General features: G+C 40.4%; 1 protein-coding gene across 3 annotated transcripts in view; it reads right to left on the reverse strand.

The window, feature by feature from the left end:
• Nucleotides 1-18,676, reverse strand: part of msh3 (mutS homolog 3 (E. coli)) — a 46,422-nt gene extending 27,746 nt beyond the window's left edge. Inside the window, exons 1-16 of one of the 3 annotated variants that reach the window (XM_051423484.1) lie at nt 18,432-18,676; nt 18,198-18,315; nt 17,685-17,950; nt 16,523-16,771; nt 15,852-15,968; nt 15,636-15,753; nt 15,309-15,448; nt 14,327-14,493; nt 9,011-9,120; nt 8,739-8,853; nt 8,377-8,461; nt 6,886-6,995; nt 4,211-4,343; nt 2,368-2,555; nt 1,021-1,189; nt 768-832 (exon numbers count right to left, since the gene is read on the reverse strand). In XM_051423484.1, the coding sequence (XP_051279444.1) occupies nt 768-832; nt 1,021-1,189; nt 2,368-2,555; nt 4,211-4,343; nt 6,886-6,995; nt 8,377-8,461; nt 8,739-8,853; nt 9,011-9,120; nt 14,327-14,493; nt 15,309-15,448; nt 15,636-15,753; nt 15,852-15,968; nt 16,523-16,771; nt 17,685-17,950; nt 18,198-18,315; nt 18,432-18,548 (2,267 nt within the window). In that variant the 5' untranslated portion in view covers nt 18,549-18,676. Of the gene's footprint in view, nt 1-767; nt 833-1,020; nt 1,190-2,367; nt 2,556-4,210; nt 4,344-6,885; nt 6,996-8,376; nt 8,462-8,738; nt 8,854-9,010; nt 9,121-14,326; nt 14,494-15,308; nt 15,449-15,635; nt 15,754-15,851; nt 15,969-16,522; nt 16,772-17,684; nt 17,951-18,197; nt 18,319-18,431 lie in introns of all 3 variants that reach the window. The other 2 variants (XM_051423485.1, XM_051423483.1) reach the window with 2 other exon arrangements.
• Between the last annotated feature and the right edge of the window lie 1,707 nt (nt 18,677-20,383).

Here is a 20,383-nt window from a genome sequence, read left to right on the forward strand (position 1 = left end):
GGGGAAAACTTTAGAGTCAGGTGATACTCCGTCACTATGAGTTTCACATTACACACAGTCTTTTGATCCACTGTTAATATAATAAATAGTGATTGGTGCAGATTTAAACCATTTGGAGTTCCATCACCAAATCACCTGGTAGTATTGTTTAAAGGCAAGTATTGTTGCTATGGTTACCTGCAGTTAAACACACTATTGTTGTTGCATTTTGATCGTTTATGTCGTAGTATATAGTTCGATTGTTTTCCCCTTTAAACTGTGTTTTTTGGTTGCTGTTATTTTAAATAAGTCAATAAAAAGTTGATCACAAAATGTGGTGTCCTACACTGATCATTTTTAAGATACACTTACTTACTTATACCAGTCAGAAACATGCATTTTACATGTCCATGATATAACATAATATCAGTATATTATCAACAATTACCAACTTTTTCCATCACTAATGTGCTATATTTAGTGTTTCAGAGACAAAGGGGAAACATATTATGATACCCATTACACTATTCAGTGAAGAACAATACCTTTCCTCAGAACTATGTGGCTAAATCTCAGATGATACCAATATAAAAATAATTCAAATTCAATGCAGAATTCATGTCAGTCAGTTCAAAGGTGATATTAACACCATGGAGCAAATTTAAAAAAAGATCGTCACTGAAACTCACTTTGGAAAAAAATTACAAAAGTGTTGGTGACTGTATGTTTGTCTCTGCTGTGCCTGTGTGCGCATGTGTGTGTGTGTGTGTGTGTGTGTTGCAACTCACCTGCTGATTTTGACCCAGTCAGGTGGAACAGTGGACGACAGCGAGTTCTTCACCTCAATCAGAAACTGAGGGCAGAGGAGGAAGACTTTGATAAATAAGACGAGAGCAGACGGACACTTTTGATTAAAACTGACACGCACGCACGCACACACACACGATCATCACTGTGACTCAGTCTTCCACCCAAATCAGGCCATCAGTCTCCTCCCACCTGTCTTTCACTCTCAGCCTCAAACACATACACACACGGTACCTCCTGTCCAGAGACGGCAGTGTAGTCGAGCGCCGGGGCCTTCAGCATCAGTCGGACTTCTTTGCGGTGGTCTTGAATCTCATTGACGACAGTCTGGATCTGCTCCCTCCTTTCCTGCAGCACCGGGAAGCCGGACAGATCTGAGAACAGCTCTGTCTTATTTCCCGACCTCCACAAACACACAGAAACAGTCAAAATGTGACAGCCTCTGGTAACATATGACAGCACACATACAGGACAGTTTCTGATGCTACATAGGCTAAATAAATAAAACAAATTCCTGTGTCACTAGAAAGTCCTTCTCTGTGGAGCTCCATGCCAACTGCTCATTATGAGGACAGCAGGCATACAGCATTACTTACAATACCGCCTTGTATGTTATATTTTTAGGCCTAATTTCTTGGTAGGGAGGTGTATTTTTCTGATATTAACATAAACATTGACATGAACGTGGGCGCCTGATGTGAACTTGCTAGTTTGTTGTGTGTTTAGCAATCAAACTGAGATAAATTTGCATTGATATGAATGAAATGCAGCTGTAGACGAGTCAAAAGAGTCAAAGAGACAATCATTTCTCAATCAACAGAGATTTATACATTTTACATTTCTTTAATAAATCAAGATATTCAAATGTGAATATTGAAACAGTAGAAAATGATGTGCAAGTCATATGCAGCTGCAATTTATTTTTTTCATAATTTTGAGATACTATCATATAACACAGGGTACAGGCAAGTTAATTAGCAGGACAATCTTCCCCAAAACGAACTGTATTATTCTAAACCCCCAGCTAGTGCTGAAAAAAATTTTGATAAATTGAACAACAGAACCGTAATCAACAACAGTTTGGGGAAATTAGTAATCATTTTAAGTCCTGTTTGAAGCAAAAATGTTAAGATTTGCTGCTTCATTGCAAACAGGAACTCTGGGGTTTAGACTGTTGGCGGCCTTAAGCTATGAGCATTTCATTATTTTCTGACATTTCATAGACGACACAATTCATCAGTTAATTTAAAAAAAAAAAAAAAAAACTATAGATTTATCCATAATGAAAGTAATCTTTAGTTGCAGCCCTGCACTGCAGACTAGGGTGAGTGCATCAACAACAACAAGCAATTTAATTCACTGAAATACTGACCTGATTGACCATATTCTTTTGTAATGAATAGTAAAAATAATCTTCAGACTATAAACATTCTGAGTTGTGTGTCAGTCGCTTTGTTTAAAGCTTCGTTCAACAGGAGTATGAAATCTACTTAATATTAAATCAGTATTCACTACTTCGTGTAGAAAACATTCTTCCCTGAATCAACACACTACCTCCTTTTCGTGCTGCTGGATACTCACTTGGCAGCCGTTTCATTGAGCACCTTGAGGAAGCTGTGGGCCGGAGCCAGCAGGTCAGCAGTGTCCAACGAGAGGTCTCGGAGCAGTGATGAGCTGATCTGTGACTGGATAGCTGGAAGCAAGGCCTGCAGTTCAAGCCCCAGACGAGAAAGACTGCTACTAATGAGGTAAAACTCCTGCGTGGAAGACTGGAAAACATACACAAAGATGTGCATAATAATTGATGAACCATAGGTGGTTGATTCTTTTGATATAGTTTATCTCAGAGACTGATCAGAAAGTAATGGCCATTTATGAACCAGAAATAATAAGAAAAACCTTTATTCTCCAACAAAATGCGAATTATGTTCTCAGTATTCCAGTGTGTGTGTGTGTGTGTGTGTGTTTGTGTGTGTGTGTTTTGTTACAGGGGGATGCTGTAAACCAGCTAGATTGGATCACTAAATCTCATCTGCACTGGTTACGACAGCCAGGCTTAAAGAGCACCATGTATTACAGCCAACGCTCTGAGAGACACCACCATTATCAAAAGCACAAATTGCAAGTCTTCACAATATGGCAGCAAGGAAATAAAACATCACAGTTGCTTTACTGCATCACATATGAGGGAAAAATATCATCAAAATGCCGATACAAGACTTATTCAGAACTTCGTTTATTGATATGTTTCTATGAAGGTACTCTGGCTCATTTAATATATTTTATTTTGTGTAAAAGCTCTTATGGTAATTGCTCATGATCCACAATATAAGAAACATAGCTGTCTGTAATCCAATACTAAACCAGCTACCGTTGTACGTTTCCTCATGATCACTGCGGCAGATTTAAAAATAGAACTGGTGATCATTTAAATGAATGATTAATCAATGCTCTGCATGGAAACAACTCTGAAGAGAGGCGATATTGTCGATTATATTGACTTCATATTGCCATTAGTGATGTCATAGTATGGTAGCAAGTCATGAAAGGTTAATGAAAGTCACGGTGACAATGGTTTATGGTATCAATCACGTGCTGCAGCCTTAATGGTCCCCGATGTCAGCTGCCCCCATGATGCTCTTTTATGAACCCAAATAGAAAGTGACTGGAGACCATAAGCATGCCCTCCCTCCCATTATGTCAATGGAGCCATAGAGACACAGGCCATTACACACAGGCCCATTTATCTACAGATGGGCAAAATGACAATTAAGGCCCCTGTGTGTGTGTGTGTGTGTGTGTGTGTGTGTGTGTGTGTGTGTGTGTGTGTGTGTGTGACATTTGATCATTTTTTTCTTTTAACAATATATGAAGGAGTCAGGAAGTTGAACATGAAACAAGACATCAGGCTCAGACCAGAGTGCCTCTCTCATCTCTGTACAACACACACGCGCACACACACACACACACACACACACACACACACACACACGTGGGATGAAGCCTTCTGACATTTTAAAAATGAGTCCGTTAGGAAATGAGATTGTGTCAGACAATCAGGTAAGTGCCACTGAGGTGACTGCTCCCTTTTGTTAATCAAGAAGCACGCCATAAAAAAGAGACAGAGAGAGAGAAAAGGGGGTGAGAGAAACAGAGAGAGAGGAAATTGTCTTGGTTTTCATTTTTATGCAAAACAGCAAGGACAGGAGGTCTGTTTCTTTACCACCTGTAAGATTTTTGTAGTTTGAACCATTTCTTACTGTTTTTAACTGCGTCACTACACCCACAGAGTGAAATGTTATGATAACTGACAGAAAACTCAACAATAATAACACCATGGTTGTTAAAAAAAAGATATTATCCTAGCGTCCAGAGACGTGTGCATCTATGTGTGTCCCATTTTACTTTCTTTCTTTTTTTTTACCTTTTTATGGTATATGCAGCAGATGCCTCTCTCCAGGTCGGGCAAATGTGACAGCAGAGATCTGATAGAATTTAAAGTGAGAGAGTCTGACTCCAGGATCTCCTGCACAGCATCCTGTCTCTCTGAGATAGACCTGTGGGTTCATGGAAGAAGATGAAAGAAGGAAGTGAAATTAAAGCAAATCTTCAATCCCAGTCATCAGCAAAGGAAATGTGTCACCTGGAGAGCTGTATCGCCCTTGATTGAAAGCTTTTCCAGAGAGATGCTTTGAAGTGAGAACAAATAACTGCTGAATTGCCACTGATTAGCTTCTTCATAAATTCTGTGATGTGCTGAGGTTTGACAGTAGCCTGAAAAACTCAATCGACCATCTATGAAATAAGTGTTTCTGGTGATGGATTAGGAAAAAAATAGCTAAGAAACATTTGAGTACTTTTCATAATGTGGCTGCCTGAAACATGAAAGTTTAAAGTATAAAGTCTTTAAAACTTGTACAAATGCATTCTATTGAAAACACAAAGAGTACACATTTATTCTGAGAGCTTAAACATCTGGAAAGAAAAAAAAAAAACAGCAGATAAAGTCAAGCTTAGTTATGTAATAAAATGGACAATGTTTGTGTCATGTGCTGCGGCACTGTGTATCTTGGAATTAACGTGCCTCGTGTAATCTGGGTTTTATTGATGTTGAAATTCTGTAGAGGAGCTATCTGTATAATCTGAGAGGAGAGCCAAATACACAGCTATAATCCCTGCACTGTGGGAGGGAGAGGGTCACACACACACAGACACACACACACACACACAGACACACAGACACACACACACACACACACACACACACAATATCAATATATGGATAATAAAATTACACTGCAGAGAAGAGAACAGGAATAGTACTGCGATATTAAAACTGAGAGGTTGTTTGTAGCAGAAGTGCTGTGAGTCAGTTTCAGCATTTTTATGTAAAGAGGTCGCCTCCAGAACACTTTTTATGCGTTTTCACCCTGCAGTGTTTCTGAAAAGAGGTGCTCTGCTGGGTGAAAAATAAGTTCACATTGCGGGCTCCTTATGTCCTCTCTAACAACACTGACTTATTTGTGTGACATTGGAGGATTTCTTTCAAAATACAAAGTCAAGCATCAAAAAAAGAAAATGGGCACTGTACATTGTATTTGTGACAGTGATGTGCCCTCTAAAGTAGGGATGTGAATCCCCACCACTGAGGCCGATTCGATACACATCTCGATACACTGCCAGCGATACATTAACGATACAGTGGAGCCCCCTGCCGATACGATGCGATACGATTCACCTCTGTTCACGATGCGATGCGATTCATTAATGATTTGACAACGATTTGACTTTATACAATGCGATTCGGTTCAATACGATTCATGATGCAATTCAAAACGATTCAACACAAGCCCACATCTGGTTTCTAATGTATTTGATACTTGATTGTTTTCTTTAAAGCAAACCAATAAATCCAACTTAAAAAGATGATGCAATTCAATATAGTACAGACAGAGGATTGTTTTATTCCTAATAAACACTAAATCATAAACAAAACTTTTTTTTTTTTAATCTCATTATCTGCTACACTAAATTTATTGTATTCGGGCAATTTCTTTTCGGCCTCTTAATAAAAAAACAAAACAAACAGTCCTTTTCACAATGTTTTACAAAACACTTATAAAACTTCCCAACAATGTGCATTGTGCAAATAACTTTATCATAGTGCAATGTCCATACTACTGCCTGCCAGACTGATGTGCTTGAGCTGACACTCTTCTAGTTGGCTAACTGAGTAGTGACAGCAGAAATCATTGAGATTTATTCAACAATATAACAGAACAATTGCAACTGCTTACAAATGTAAGTGTAAAAAAATTTAACTATTGACTGACAGCCACAGCAACTGTAAACATCACTCACACTGAGGTATATCAACTAGAGGTCTTTGGACTTGTGTGTCGTCCAAGGTACGATTAATATGTCCTCTTCACCTGCTGTGTCGCTTCCCTCCATTTTTTCTGTTTACTAACTAACTGCGTCTGCGACACCGTGCAAAAAGATGTGATGGTGCGTTCAAGGCGCCTCGAAAACACGGGTGCAGAGGAGATAAAATATGTAATAATCGATGTAACCATGGGTTTTACCGATGCAGACACGCAAAGAAAGATACATTGCGCGTTTAGCCGGCAGTTGTATCCGATGCACACAGAAGCTACCGGTGCACTCGCATCGCAAACGTCTGTCTCGGACCACCGATTCAAATCTCTGGGAAACATTAATATAGTCTGTTGTTCCAGGTAATTAAACCCAGATTTAATGAATATAATGTTGAATTGTCAATGCACAGTATTTCTAATGCTTACACAACTGTCCTGAGTTGTCCAGTGAATGCTTGCAAATCATAAACACTGGAATCTTTCCCTTTTCTTGCAGTCATACCATATGGCGCCATAAGCACTGACTGAGAGGCTTAATTCAGGGCAAGAAAGAGCCCTCATCATGGTTCTGTGATCCAGATAGCCTCACAAAGCAAATAAACTCCTGGTGTTCAGATGTATTTTGTGGCACTGTGAAACTGAATGATAAGATTAGAGAAAGAAGGTGGATCATTACAGTTCAGCACTGACAGTCAAGCTTCATCAGAGGTCCTGTACTCACTGCTGGTCTGTGAGGGGCTGGCTCACCCACTTCCTCATCAGTCTCCGCCCAAACGGAGTGCGAGTGTGGTCCAACACCCACAGCAGACTGCCCTTCACACCACCATCTGTCTGTCATCGAAAGAACACACAAACACAGCTTACACACGTGCATCATTCGGATGAGACAAATTTCAGGAAGAGAAAAACATTATGATGTAAGACATGTAAGGTGAGCAGGTGATGGAAGCCACAAGCAGTCAGGTGAGGAGGCTTGAACTGAGCCTGAACTCCATGTGTGACACACATGCCACGGCAGCGGAGTCGTGCTGAACTTTTGAGCCATCACCCACGCAAGCCTAACTAGTCACTGAACATTTTCTTCTGATCTGAGGAACGACAATTTAACTCACCCATTAAATTTTTACAGTCCCCTGTGCACCCATGGCTGTATACCGATTTCCACAAGATGTAGAGGAAGACTGAACAGTCTGGACTTTTCTAAAAAGGTATTAGCACTGGAAGGAGTCTATCTACCTGGTACGCTGTGTGACATTTCTAGTTGGCTGGCTGTCAACACTGTTATGTGGTGAAAGCTTGCCAAAAACGGAATACTCAAGTAAAGCAGGTCAGTCTGTCTATACCCCAGGCTTTTTCTTTTTTTTTTTTTTAAACTGAGGTGAATGTAACAAACATGTTCAAGCTTTTTAACTGTCACTGACATGCACCTCTGTTCAGCGGTCTCCCTCGACCTTGCTCTTGGTCTTAAGTCAGACATAAGACACAAAAATGAGGATTGAGCATTAAATTGAGAATTCACTTAAACAGCTCAATATTTTTGTAAAAACAAATGTATCAAAGGACAATCAAATGAAAGCGCTCGTGGTGATGAACCTACAGAGAATTATCACCTGAACCTGCAGCTCCCCTTGGCTTTATGAAGATTTATAGAGAGATTCAGCTCATTGTTTAGCTGTCTGGCCCACAACTTTACTGTTTTGGTTCATTCTCGCTGCTCTCAGAGCATCGTTTTTGGCCACAACAGGCAGCTCGTTTCAGCAAAAAGCTCTAAAATCCCATGTACTCTACTGCTCAGCATCAAACAACAGACAACACACACAGTTAGCAATTAGCAGATGAACATAGTGGAGCATTTGGCGGTTAAAGAGTTGAAAACAGAGCTTAACTTAACTCCTTCAACTACTTGACTTGAAAGCACAGACATTCACCTGGAACAATAAACAGGGGTCTACTTCGCTTCACACACTTGAGCCTTGCTTTGACTTGTGGATAAAAAGACTCAACAGTTCTGATTCTAGCCAAAGTAATTAAAGAAATCTGAGTTTTCTTCACCAGGCCAAAGACAAAGTGCAGATGTTTCTGTTTAGCAATAAGTATACACAGGAGGATGGTGTAGTATGGCGCAGTGTAAACCATTTATCATCCAGACACACCTCACACCTTCATTATGCTTGATCAGTTTCCATGACTGCCAGCTGAGATGTGCTTTTACCTGATTGTTGAGAATTTCCAGGTTCCTGAGGGTGGCGGCACTGAGGATCATACCCTCTGACGCACAGGACAGACGCCGGAACGAGCTGCATGGAGCACAAAATCATATTCAAATTCAGCTGCAGGATCAAATTTATTTCAACTCAAATCACAGACAGAACAGAAAGCTGTTCTCCCTGTCTGGCTAGTAAATGTTGTACAAGGGGCACATTTTAAAATAAGTTTTAAAATACATTGCGGTATATTCCTGCAATGCATAAAATCTCACATTATCCCAGGAGAATTTCAATGAGCCTTGAGAACACTGGATAATTATGCTCACAGCTTGTGTTGCTAAGTGTGTGTATATTTGTTTGCATGTACCTTTCACTCCTAAGAACTCTTTCTAAGTTGAATTCTTGGAGGTACTGGATGAGCGGCCCCAGACAGCAGATCACTGGGCTCTCCAAGGATGCCACACTCGACAGAGAGTGAGAGCCTGGAGGACACAGACAGACAAAACATGCTACATTTTCACACGTAAAACACACCCGCGGCTCACAGGCCCACACCTCAGACACCTGCAGTGCTTTACAGCTGAAGGGCTGTTGTGGTCTCAATGACAGTATATGAGTAACTGACACAAACAAACACACCTTTCTCCTGGGCGTGGCAGTAGAACTCGGTGACTGTGCTCATCGCAGAGGCGAACTCAAACAGAGCGCTGTCCCTCTTTTCAACTCTCACTCGGTCATCAGCCTGAGCACTGGAGGGGAACAACATGACAGCATTGATTCAAGAGGTCAGTGGTGCTAGTGAAGGAAACACAACATCCGATATCTGATCATCTTCCTGTCTGTGAGACATAGCAGCACTGCATGTTCCAGCCGTCCTTTAGTTCAGTTAGACTCTAATCTCACGCACACACACACACACACACACACACACACACACACACACACACACACACACACACACACACTTTCCCTGCAGCCCTCTGTTGTGCCATCGCATCTCCCTATTGCTCCATTCACTCTCTCAGCATTGCTGCTTTCAAGGACTCAGTTGCTTTGTTCGCTCTGTTGTTGCCAGGGAAACCAAGGTAAACACGTGGCTGTGGACGCAGTGCTGGAGCATTTTCTTTATTCCGTTTCCTACTGTAATGCTTATACACACACACACACACAGAGACAAATCATCATCTTTCACTTCAGCTACTGGTCGAACTGGGAGCGAAGATTGTATAAAAGTGATCAATAGACCGCATATTGTGCCAGCAGTGCAACTACAACCATTAATCATTTAACCAGTCAATTCAACCATATTATGAGGTTTACGAGAACAGCGACAATTGCTGGGATTGATCCAGGGACAGAAGGGTGCAGTGTAGCATTTCTGCAAAACCCGGACAGGACCCAGCTTTGTGAACTTGGGTTTAGGAAGTCTCAGTCTTGTTTGAGGTTCACAGGAAACTACAAAGCTGGACACTGGTTCAGGTTTGTGCAAACCGCTGACCAGAGGTTTGAGTTATGCACATTACTCCAGCTTACATTAAAGGGTTAGTTAACTTATATTTATAAAAATAAATAAAAAAACATATTCTCAGCTCTTGAATCTACTGTGCAGATGGCTTTGATTTCCGCTGTACAGTGAAGGTGAATGGAAATTAGTTTTTTTGCTCACGGAATTGAAAAATTATATTCAAACCAGAGTCCACAGTTACAGCCATATCAGGTAGTACTTATGCACAACAGTGTTTTGAGATAAATGTATGATGACCTGATGATGGTGTTAGATGAAAAGTCAGGGGATCACCAAAGTATTAGAATTCATCCCCTGGGGAGCAAAAATGTCAGCACAAAATTTTGTGGCAATATATCCAATAGTTGTTGAGATATTTAATTCTGGACCAAAGTGCTCAACCAAAGTACACTGCCATCCACAGAGCCACAAACTGGCCCAAACCATTTGTAGTAGTGTGTCTTTCCAAAACCACCCCAGTCACTGTGGACAATCCACATATGCAACAAACACTGTTCATGATGTTTCTGGACGGAGATGATGCTGTTAGTGTTTTCAAACGCAGTTTTTCAATACTGTGAGCACTACAAATTAAACTCCATCATATTGGAGTGGCAGCAAGTGAGAGGATATGAGTCCTTTTTTTTTAAATTCAGGTTTAGTTTCGTCACTGCAGATGTAAAGGGGTGGGCGCTTCACTCAAAGAAGTGACGCATCACTTCTTTGGCAATGAGTTTTTGTTTTTTTTAATGTTCAGAGCACTGTGACGGTAATAATCAATCAAAAGCAGAGATAGCTAAAGGTTAAGTCAGAGATGTTGCAGCCCAGAGATCAGAGGTTAATGTGCACAACAGATTAAGGACCTCGATTAGAATCTATTGTTGCAGGGTGAATACAAAGCTCACACACACATATACAAAATACACGTCTTCTGGGTGTGTGTGTGTGTGTGTGTGTGTGTGTGTGTGTGTGTTCATGTGTGAGCGTGCTTGAGTGGATCAACCCTAATACATGGCTGCTGTCCTACCATGTACCCAGGATGTAATATTAACTTTACAGTGTCAGTCACTGACTTAAAATCTGTGGAAAAGGCGAGAAAGCGAGAACATTTGTGTTGACAGCGTCAGCCACTGAGCTTTTCAGTTGCTCTAATCCCCTTCACTGCTCTGATCCTGACTCATGACTCCAGGCTGTGGATGAGTAAAGCAACTAAAACGGCACCTAGCTACTACCAACCTCCCAGGGACTCATTACCTGCCGCTCCATGGACACACATAAATCCTGTTGCCAGGGGGCCCGTCTCGTCAGCCCACTCCAGAGACACAGACTGTTGAGCTAACGTCAGCAGCCACAAAAATCCCTTGTTTTAAATATTCACCTGGGTGGGTCTTGCGTTTGTATTTGAAGAGACATTACTGTAATGTCAATGCTTATATCCACCACATCCATTTCATAATCATTTACGCAACTCTGATGAATCATGATCGAGAAAAAAAAAAGAACAAATCACCTAGAAGAATATCTCAGGAGGTCGCCCATATTGGTGATCTATAATGGGCCCAGCATAGCTAAGTATCATGTTTGATAAATGTTCTGTCTGAGCTGAACAGACGAAGCTGCCCTGTATTTGTACGATACGGGCTGCAAATTGAGAAGAGTCTAGTCTCTGATGAGCACAACGCTAGAGAGCGGTGCTGTTCAAACACAATAATTGGACTGGCCTTTACAGGTCGCAATAATCACACAATACGGACGGCTACAAAAAGGAAGCGGTGGAGGGAGAAAGAAAGAGAAGAATGAATACAAATTACCCACATCTTCCAGAATCAAATTTAAACTGAGAAAAAGAAAATGAAAACGGAAAGAAAATAGCTACTGGAATTTAAAAAAGGTGAACTAGAATTACTGCCTCTCGGTTGTATGCCTCCTCCAACCAGTCAAGTACTAGTGTTACTAGTACTTAGTTTCTTTTTACTAACCGTGTGAATGATGTGCTTGAACGTTGCTTCTCCTTCTTCTCGATGGTGGAGTAAAGGCTGTGTTTGGTGCTTGTAATCTTTACTTCGTGATTTTATATGGTTATGTTGGTCTATTTTGCAAATGGAACATGGGTGTCTGTCCATCCTGGGAGAGTGATCCGTCCTCTGTTGCTCTTCTTGAGGTTTCTTCCATTTTGCCCATTAATGGCAATCTCAAGACAAAGGATGTCGCAAATATTTTGTCAAATCCTTTGTTTGTGTTCACATGCTTGGCCAATAAAGGTGATTTTGATAGCATACACAGTTGTAGCCATGACAGCAGACAATGCTTCAAATGGGTGGCTGCAAAGAAGCTACATGTTCTACAACATGGGTGCCACACATATGTGCACACGCACACACCCGCACACACACCTGCAACCCGGCAGCACAGAAGATCTATACAATAACAACAGCTTCAAAGTGAGCACCCAATTCAGGATCTGACCAAATGTGAAATATCACAATATCCCTTCTGTTCCTGATGTCATATGAAAGTGATCATTGACCTGTTGGATATTAAATGTCATAAATTCACCATTTCACCCTATTGGACATTTGTGTGAAATGTTGTCATAATTAGCATATTCATTCTTGAATTATGGACAGAAACATGTTTTGTGACCTTTGGACACCAAATTCGAATCAGTTCATCCTTAAGGTGCAAGTGGACGTTGCCAAATGTGAAGAGTTCCCACAAGGCGTTCCTAAGAAATCGCATTCTCAAGAATGGGACAGACCGAAAACATAAAGCCTATGGCTACGGCTGGTGCCAGGGCGGAGGCATAAAAGAAGAGGTGAAATATGAGAAATGCACATAATGCAGGAGTCAAAGAAAGGCAGAAAGCAGCAGACATACCTCCCATTTATCCAACCATCCCCTTCTAATCAAATGCACTCCACTCCCTCCCACTCGCTAGTTTCATTTTCACAGCATAATGCAATCACAGGCAGCCTCCAGAGGAACCCGTCCCCACTGGTGTGAACATGCTGGGTGCAGACTTTCAGCAAAGATGAGCTGAATGGTGGAACGATGGGAGGCAACAGGTGTCTGGAATACATCAGTTTGACGTCCCTGTCGCTGTCCACACTGTTAGTCAGCCGATGAACAAAAGACAAACTGCTTCATTCTCCTCGATCTCGGGGTTCATGCAGCAGCCCGGATGGATTAAATGGAAGTCCGCTTTCGCATCAGAGACTCAGTTGAAGCTTGTTAAATATAAAAGTTGATGACTCCCTCCTGTGCTTATGATGAGCTAAACACTGAGATGACTGCTGCTAAATGATATAATCATTCAAACCTCAGCTGTGAATACTCAGATAGGTTCACAACGTAGTTAGGTACTCATATAAACATTAGGTCCCACTTGGTGACACTTTAAGTTGTTCAGTGTCCTCCTGGATCCATATTCTTCACATACACTTTATAATCTACTATTTTTTTCCATTGTTAAAGGCTTTGTGGTGGAGTTTTTCTTTATCTCAATCAAGGGTCTAAGGACAGAGAGTGTTGTACACTGTACAAATTGTAAAAGCTCCCTGACACATTATGATCTGTAATTCTGGGCTACATAAATAAAATATCACTTGAGTTGACACTGAAAGCACATTACAAAAGAATCTTTTAAAAAAGGTCCATTGTGTAGGTTTTAGTGGCACAGTGGTATAGTTGCAGATTGCCCTTCCAACCGCTAACGACAAACTAGGGCGGCTGCAAAACATACAGAGAACGGGCATAAAAAACGGTGAATCTACCCTTTAACTGCTTGCATTTTAACAGCTAAAGTGTTTACTTTATCCTAAGTAACATTATACCTAGACTTTATTTTGTCATGCGTTGCTAATATTAGCATAAAACTTTAAGTAAGAGTATCTACTAACTGTTATTTTGTAAATTTTATGTACTTTATAAAACCAGGATAGGGTTTTATACTCTGTATATATCTATAGTTTGTTCCACTGGACTTCCCACCCGCTACAGTTTGGAAAAATAGCAATGGACTTTTTTTCTTATTAAAAGGTTCTAGAGGCTCACAAATTAATTTATCAACACTAAACTCTGCTGTGGCCTCCAGCCAACTTTTATTAACTTAACTTTCTTTGAACATTTATAACTAATTTACACATTTAACTAATGAAAGAAACTCAATACATCACCATACAAATGTTTTCCAATGTAAAACAAGTATTATAAAAGATTGAACCCCTGAGTGCTCCTCACACAAACAACTGTCTACCTGCCGGGTGAAATCCAAACCTCTCAAAAATGAAATCCCTCAGAATAAACTCACAAACCCAAACCCAAACCCAAACCCACACACACAGACACACACAGACACACACACACACAGACACACACACACTCTCTCTCGAACACACTTATAAGCCGTAAATAGGTACAGATTGCCCCCTGGTGGCCTGAGAGCACATTACCTGGCATTGGCGATGCTCTGTAGGAGTTTCTGGGTTTGCTCTGAGAGGTCAGAGGGAACCAGGATCTCCACAGGGTTGATCTTTAGGACACGACCCTCTACCTCAGAACGGGACGGACCATCAGGGAAACAGTCCAGTAACACGTCTCCTGTGCTGGGCTGAACCGCCTACATACAAAAACACATGCATAGAATTAGGTTGCTTTTCAGGGGCAATGCTATGTCTCTATGAAATAATGCCGTCACGTTGCTCATATTAGGTACGGCAAACTGATTGTTCCTCTTTTTTTTTTTTAAGTGGGTCATTCCATTTCACATGGACATGCTTCTCCTCTAAATCAGATTATCTCAAACAAGTACAAGCTCTACCTCGTTGTAACTGCACCATAAAAAAGATAAAGTAGGCCAGCATGATGGGAAATAAGATTTCAGTTGAGGCTCTTTAGAAAAACAGTGAGAAGGTGAGATGTAAGTAATTTAGTTACTCTAGCATAACTTTATGCTCCATATCAGTGTTTGGTTATATGTATACAATCATCTATTAAAGCATATGTAATTTCTTGACATTGTTAAACATGCATATCATGATTTGCTACATTTTATGTAAATGTGTTAGTGAAAATTATATATAATATAAAAACCAGATGGGAATATGTGTTTCCAGCTGATCCAGTGGATTAAATGCCCAACACATCTCTGACCGCTGCCAAATTGTCATTATCTCACGGTTATAATCACCCAATTCTTCTCAACAGATGAGATTGTCTCACCTCATTAACCAGAGAGCGAAACAGAACTGAGATAACATTCAAATAAACTGACACTTATCAATCAGTTACATCAAAACAACTCCTTTATGTGTATTGGCAAACAAGCTGAGATGTAATGTTGTGAACTATAACTATTAATCTGCTTAAAACTGAACAACCCAAGTAGCCTGAAAGCATCTTTAGTCGTTATGAATGAGTACTCATCAGACTCACCACCAGCCCGACAGTGAGCTGCTTCTTCAGTTTGTCCCAGTTCTCACTGATACACAGCAGGAAGCTGTCAGGAGGGTCCGACACCAGATCACCACAAGCCCCCTCCTCCACATCCCTCAGTCTGCAGACCGGGTTCACATCTTAGCAAGCTGTCAAGGACACCACTTCTCACGCTCACACAGACACAGACACACACACACACACACACACACACAGACACACACACAGACACACACACACACACACACACACACACACACACACACACACACACACACACACACACACACACACACACACACACACACTAACAGTATTTTAGGATACCCTCTCCCACCAGAGTGGACTTGGTGTACAGAGCACTGAGCTGACGAGTGAACAGAGCGTTCCTATTGGTCCCTGAGGCCTTGATCGCAGACGTCTCTGTCTGCTTGACCACACCAACCTGGCAATGAAACATAATAATGTAGAGACAAAGAAACAACGTGGCTCTCAACAGCTTCTTAATACAAACAATACTCATACGCAAGATACATTTCATACCTTGTGTCCATGAGACACCAACCGTCTGACGTGGACAAACAAACGGTGTGTGGGGATGCTGCACGTCATGAAGTTATGATCCAGATGACAGAAGATATTCAGCTCCTTTGCAGCGATCTGTTCACACACACAAAGAACAACTGTAAGTAATGCACATAATATTTTAATTTAGAATAAAGTGTAGAGAGTAAGGCTGCACAATAGGAACTAAATCATATTGCGGTTTTACAATGATTCATAATTAATGGGAATTATAATTTTTACATACAATTTTGATTTGTACTAAAAGAAACAGTTAAAATCTTGATGCTGTGAACATTTGTTGGGGTCTGTACCAAACAACATTCAAACATTTTACCTTCATCAATACAATTAAACTTTGGTGATTTGTTTATTTCATTTGGCCACATTGTGATCTTGATAGTATTTAGATTGCAGCCCTAGTATAGAGCAATAAAATGTAGGACATAAATGAAAGCCTTTAGCAAAAAGTTAAAGAGAGAGGAGGAGAGGACACACTTGAAAATGACAAAAACACTGACTGGACGTATCAATTTCATTATGAAGTGAGATACCCATGACCTTCATACAGCAACATAATTGATATATTTTGGATTTAAACTGTTAATTTCCCTTCTGTGTCATTAACACAGATGCTTTTCAGTTCTCACCTCTGCATCCTCTCCAAAGAACCTGTACTTGTAACCACACTCCACAGCCAATAACGCATCCTGGTGCTGCTGTTTCAGCTGGATGACCTGCTGTTCCAGAGGAGTGTACACACTCTTTGAACGTTTAGAGGGGACACTAGAGTCTGACGGAGGACTCAGCTCTGCACCCCTTCCTCCTCCTCCTCCTCCTCTTCCTCCTCCTCTTCCTCCTCCTCCTCCTGACTTAGCAAATTGAGACAAGCGGAAGTCCTGCAAAAGAAAAAAAAACAAAGATAGCCTTTCAGTAGCAACAGTTCCTCATTCAAAGGTTTCAGTTCTCTCTTTCCTATAACCCATCTTTTGTTTATTGTTGTCTACAGCCAAACAAATACTGTATACATATATATATACTGGCCAACAGCCATATTGATGACTGATACTGGCCAATATTGTCATAATGTACATAAACAAATAACTATATTTCTAAGAGATCCCTAAAATGTGTTTTGTTGTGACCACAGCACAGTACACAGACACCTCAAACATATACATGAACTTCTCGTTACTTTCCAACAAACATATATTGGGCATAGGCCGGTCACAATAATTACATTATAAACTTATCATACAATATAAGGACATGACCTCAATAGTGCCTGTTGTATTTGTTTACATAAGAACACTCCCACTATAAGCATTTATCACCTAAGCCAAATGAACTGGAATGAAACTGTGCTGAGACGTTTTGCTGTCATTTCTGGTCACGCTGCTTCTCTCCTCTTGTCGCCTGCTCTCTGTGACTTCAACCAGAGATAAACTGACATCTTCTTTTACTCTTCCCCTACAGATATGTGGTCAAGCTCAAATATGACCCAGTACATTGCATTATCATTATATCACTGGCATAAAATGGGCTTTACTCCAATTACAATAATCATTATTGTGTCGATATTTCGGGGATATAATGTCAAACAGAAGTATTTATTTACACAACTCAAACTCATCATTGGAAAATTACTTTTTGCTTGCCTTCCTCTATAAAAGTCGGCTCCTAAGAGGCTGAAACGGACACCTCAGCAAGGCAGAAACTCGCCCTTATGAGAGATTACACATTCATGCTTGGGTCCCTGCCTAAAACAGAATCTGACAGTGATGTGATGGAGTCGACATTTTTTCCGGGCACCTGTTTTTTAGCCGCCAGCCCTGAACTCTTCTTGTCGTTGACCTCTTCCTCTTCATCCTCACACTCCTCCTCCGACTGTTGAAGTTGATCTGTAACGTCCAGAAGAGGACGAATGCTGCTTCCTGGGTCACAGATTTTGCTGTTAACACCGTCTGCCCTCTGGGTGTCACTGCGCCCGGCACTGGGCTCGGCCCAGCAGGAGAAGCCTTTCAGCTTCTCCAAGGTGGAGGAGCAGAGGCCCCCTCGGCTCGATGTTAGTGTCGTCTCTGAAGAGATTATACAGAAAAAGTAGGATTATTATGTGTATAAACCCATAGAAGAAAACACCAAATGTACTGCACTCAGAATTTGTTCCTGCCCTCGTCTCCATGCTGTTTGGAGAAGTGTGATGCTTTTAGAAAGGTGATAATTGAAGAGGGTGAAGGGGGACCTGCGTGACATTTGAGAAGAAAACTGATGTATTTTTTTCTGTGCAAGGTACACACACACACACACACACACACACACAGTCACCTTTAATGCTCTGACAGGAAGCAGGCTCGCAGTCCAAATCCTCCATCTGCTGGTCTTGTGGAGACAGTTTGGCTCGTTTTGTTGGCAAACCCAAATCATCATCGTGAGGGGAAAGTTTCTGCTACAGGACAAAAGCAGTTTCACTTCATACATTAGCATTACGTTATGCATATGTGATCTGTGTGTGTGTGTGTGTGTGTGTGTGTGTGTGTTAAATGTAAAAGTACACCACACCTTGCTTGCAGGTTTTCCTTTAATCCTACTCTGAGACACACTGCTGCTGCTCAGCCCGCCGAAGTACCTGCTAATGGAGGTCTGGCTGGTGCAGGACTTCTTCAGAGACTTTGGCATGTTTTACTTTGCCCTCATATAAGATACATCATGGAAACATGTTTAGAAATCTGCATGCGAAGCTGTACGGTGCAGCGAGAGGCTTTAGCTGCCCGGCTTTTCAAAACACAGCGGCGCATGAGCTGAGATCACACAGGCGCGTAAATGACGCACGCAGCGTCAAACCAATCAGACTATGAGAAGGTTTCCGGTTACGTTTCTTCAAAGTGAAACTTTTTTTTTTTTTCATTTTATGAGACTTACTTAGCTATCAGCTCTCGTACAGATAAAAATGATGCCTCAAATGAATAATGCGTGAGTGACCTTGTAAAATGTACTAACCACCAGATATTATGTGAAGTAGTTTGAAGTGTAGAGCAGTGATAGAGCAAAGTAAATGTACTCAATTGCTGTACTACTTAATTACAGTTTCGGGTTACTTTTACTTGAGTATTTACATTTCAGAGGGAAACATTGTATTTATTTGTCTAGCTACTTTTACAGATTCAGATTAATACAAAATTTAACAAAGATTCAACAACAATCAACTAATAAATTTATCATATAGTGTTTAAATTAAACTACACAGCTGTGTAATAGTTAAAATTAGCTCCACTTTTACCAGCAACAACATTAGTTATGCTCACTATATGTGACATAACTAAGCCTTTTAATGTATCAATATTTATAACGTAACAACATAACATTTAAAATTCTGAAATGGGTCATTATTGATAATAAGTACTTTTACTTTTGATACTCAAAGTACATTTAGATGCTTATACTTACTTCTATGTTGTGTTTTTTTGCACAATTTTTGTACAATTGTACCTGCATTTGAACTTGAACACTTTTTATCTCTAGTTACGTCATCTTGTTACGCTTTTATTTTGAAATCTACAAAGTTACTTCCGGTCCCATGTTTTCTGTACTTCTAGAAATAACAATGTGCACCACCTGATGTGCAGAAAACTAAAACTGTGAGGACCATTATTTAAATTTAAGAAAAACATACTTCCTTGATAAACTTCCTCTGATATTATTGCGCCATAGTCCAGTGGAAAATAATCAAGACATGATTATTATTTTATATTCTAGAAACAAATTCTTGATATCAGATAAATAAGTTCTCTTTCCCATGAGCAAGTCAGATGTTAAAGGTAACTCATACTGCTGAGAAGAAGAGTCCAATAGCTTTTTTATTTAGGCCTACATACTAAAATGTCTCAGATCCACTAATCAATAAAACATTTTATAGCATCAAATCATCAAGATATCAGATTATTATTAGAGGGGGACACTATGGGGTGCCGTTTGTAAAGCAGCTCACGTTGAAAATAACAGCAACATTTTGTCACATTTAGCTTCAAACAATGTTTAAAAAACTGGTATGAATTTTTGAGGGTCACTTTTTTGCACATTTACAACAATATTTGTCAACTTAGAGATATTTTAAATAGTTAAATCCAAATATTAAATGTTACACCTAAATGTTAAATGTAAAATCTAATTTCTATTTTCAGCGTGAGCTGCTTTACAAACGGCACCCCATAGGGACACAAGCTGAAATTGATGTGAAAAACACTGCTTTTATCGAGCCCATACAACCAATAGGGCCTTACTCAAATTTCATTCCTGCAGTGTGCCAAACTGATGACACTTCCCAACTTTCACATTTGGCTTAAACGTTCAGTATCATATTTCCACTTTATTGTTCTTACTGGTCTGGGCTGGTCCTGACTGTATCTGATAGAAAGCACATAAGGAGGTGTTTTTTTACATCATGTATTTTCGGAACAAAAGGAGGAAGTGAAAGGGCTTTTTTTGTCTAGAAACAAGAGGTGGAAAACACAGAT

The sequence above is a fragment of the Dicentrarchus labrax genome, unplaced genomic scaffold, assembly GCF_905237075.1.
Source record: "Dicentrarchus labrax unplaced genomic scaffold, dlabrax2021, whole genome shotgun sequence".
NCBI classification, from domain to species: Eukaryota; Metazoa; Chordata; class Actinopteri; family Moronidae; genus Dicentrarchus; species Dicentrarchus labrax.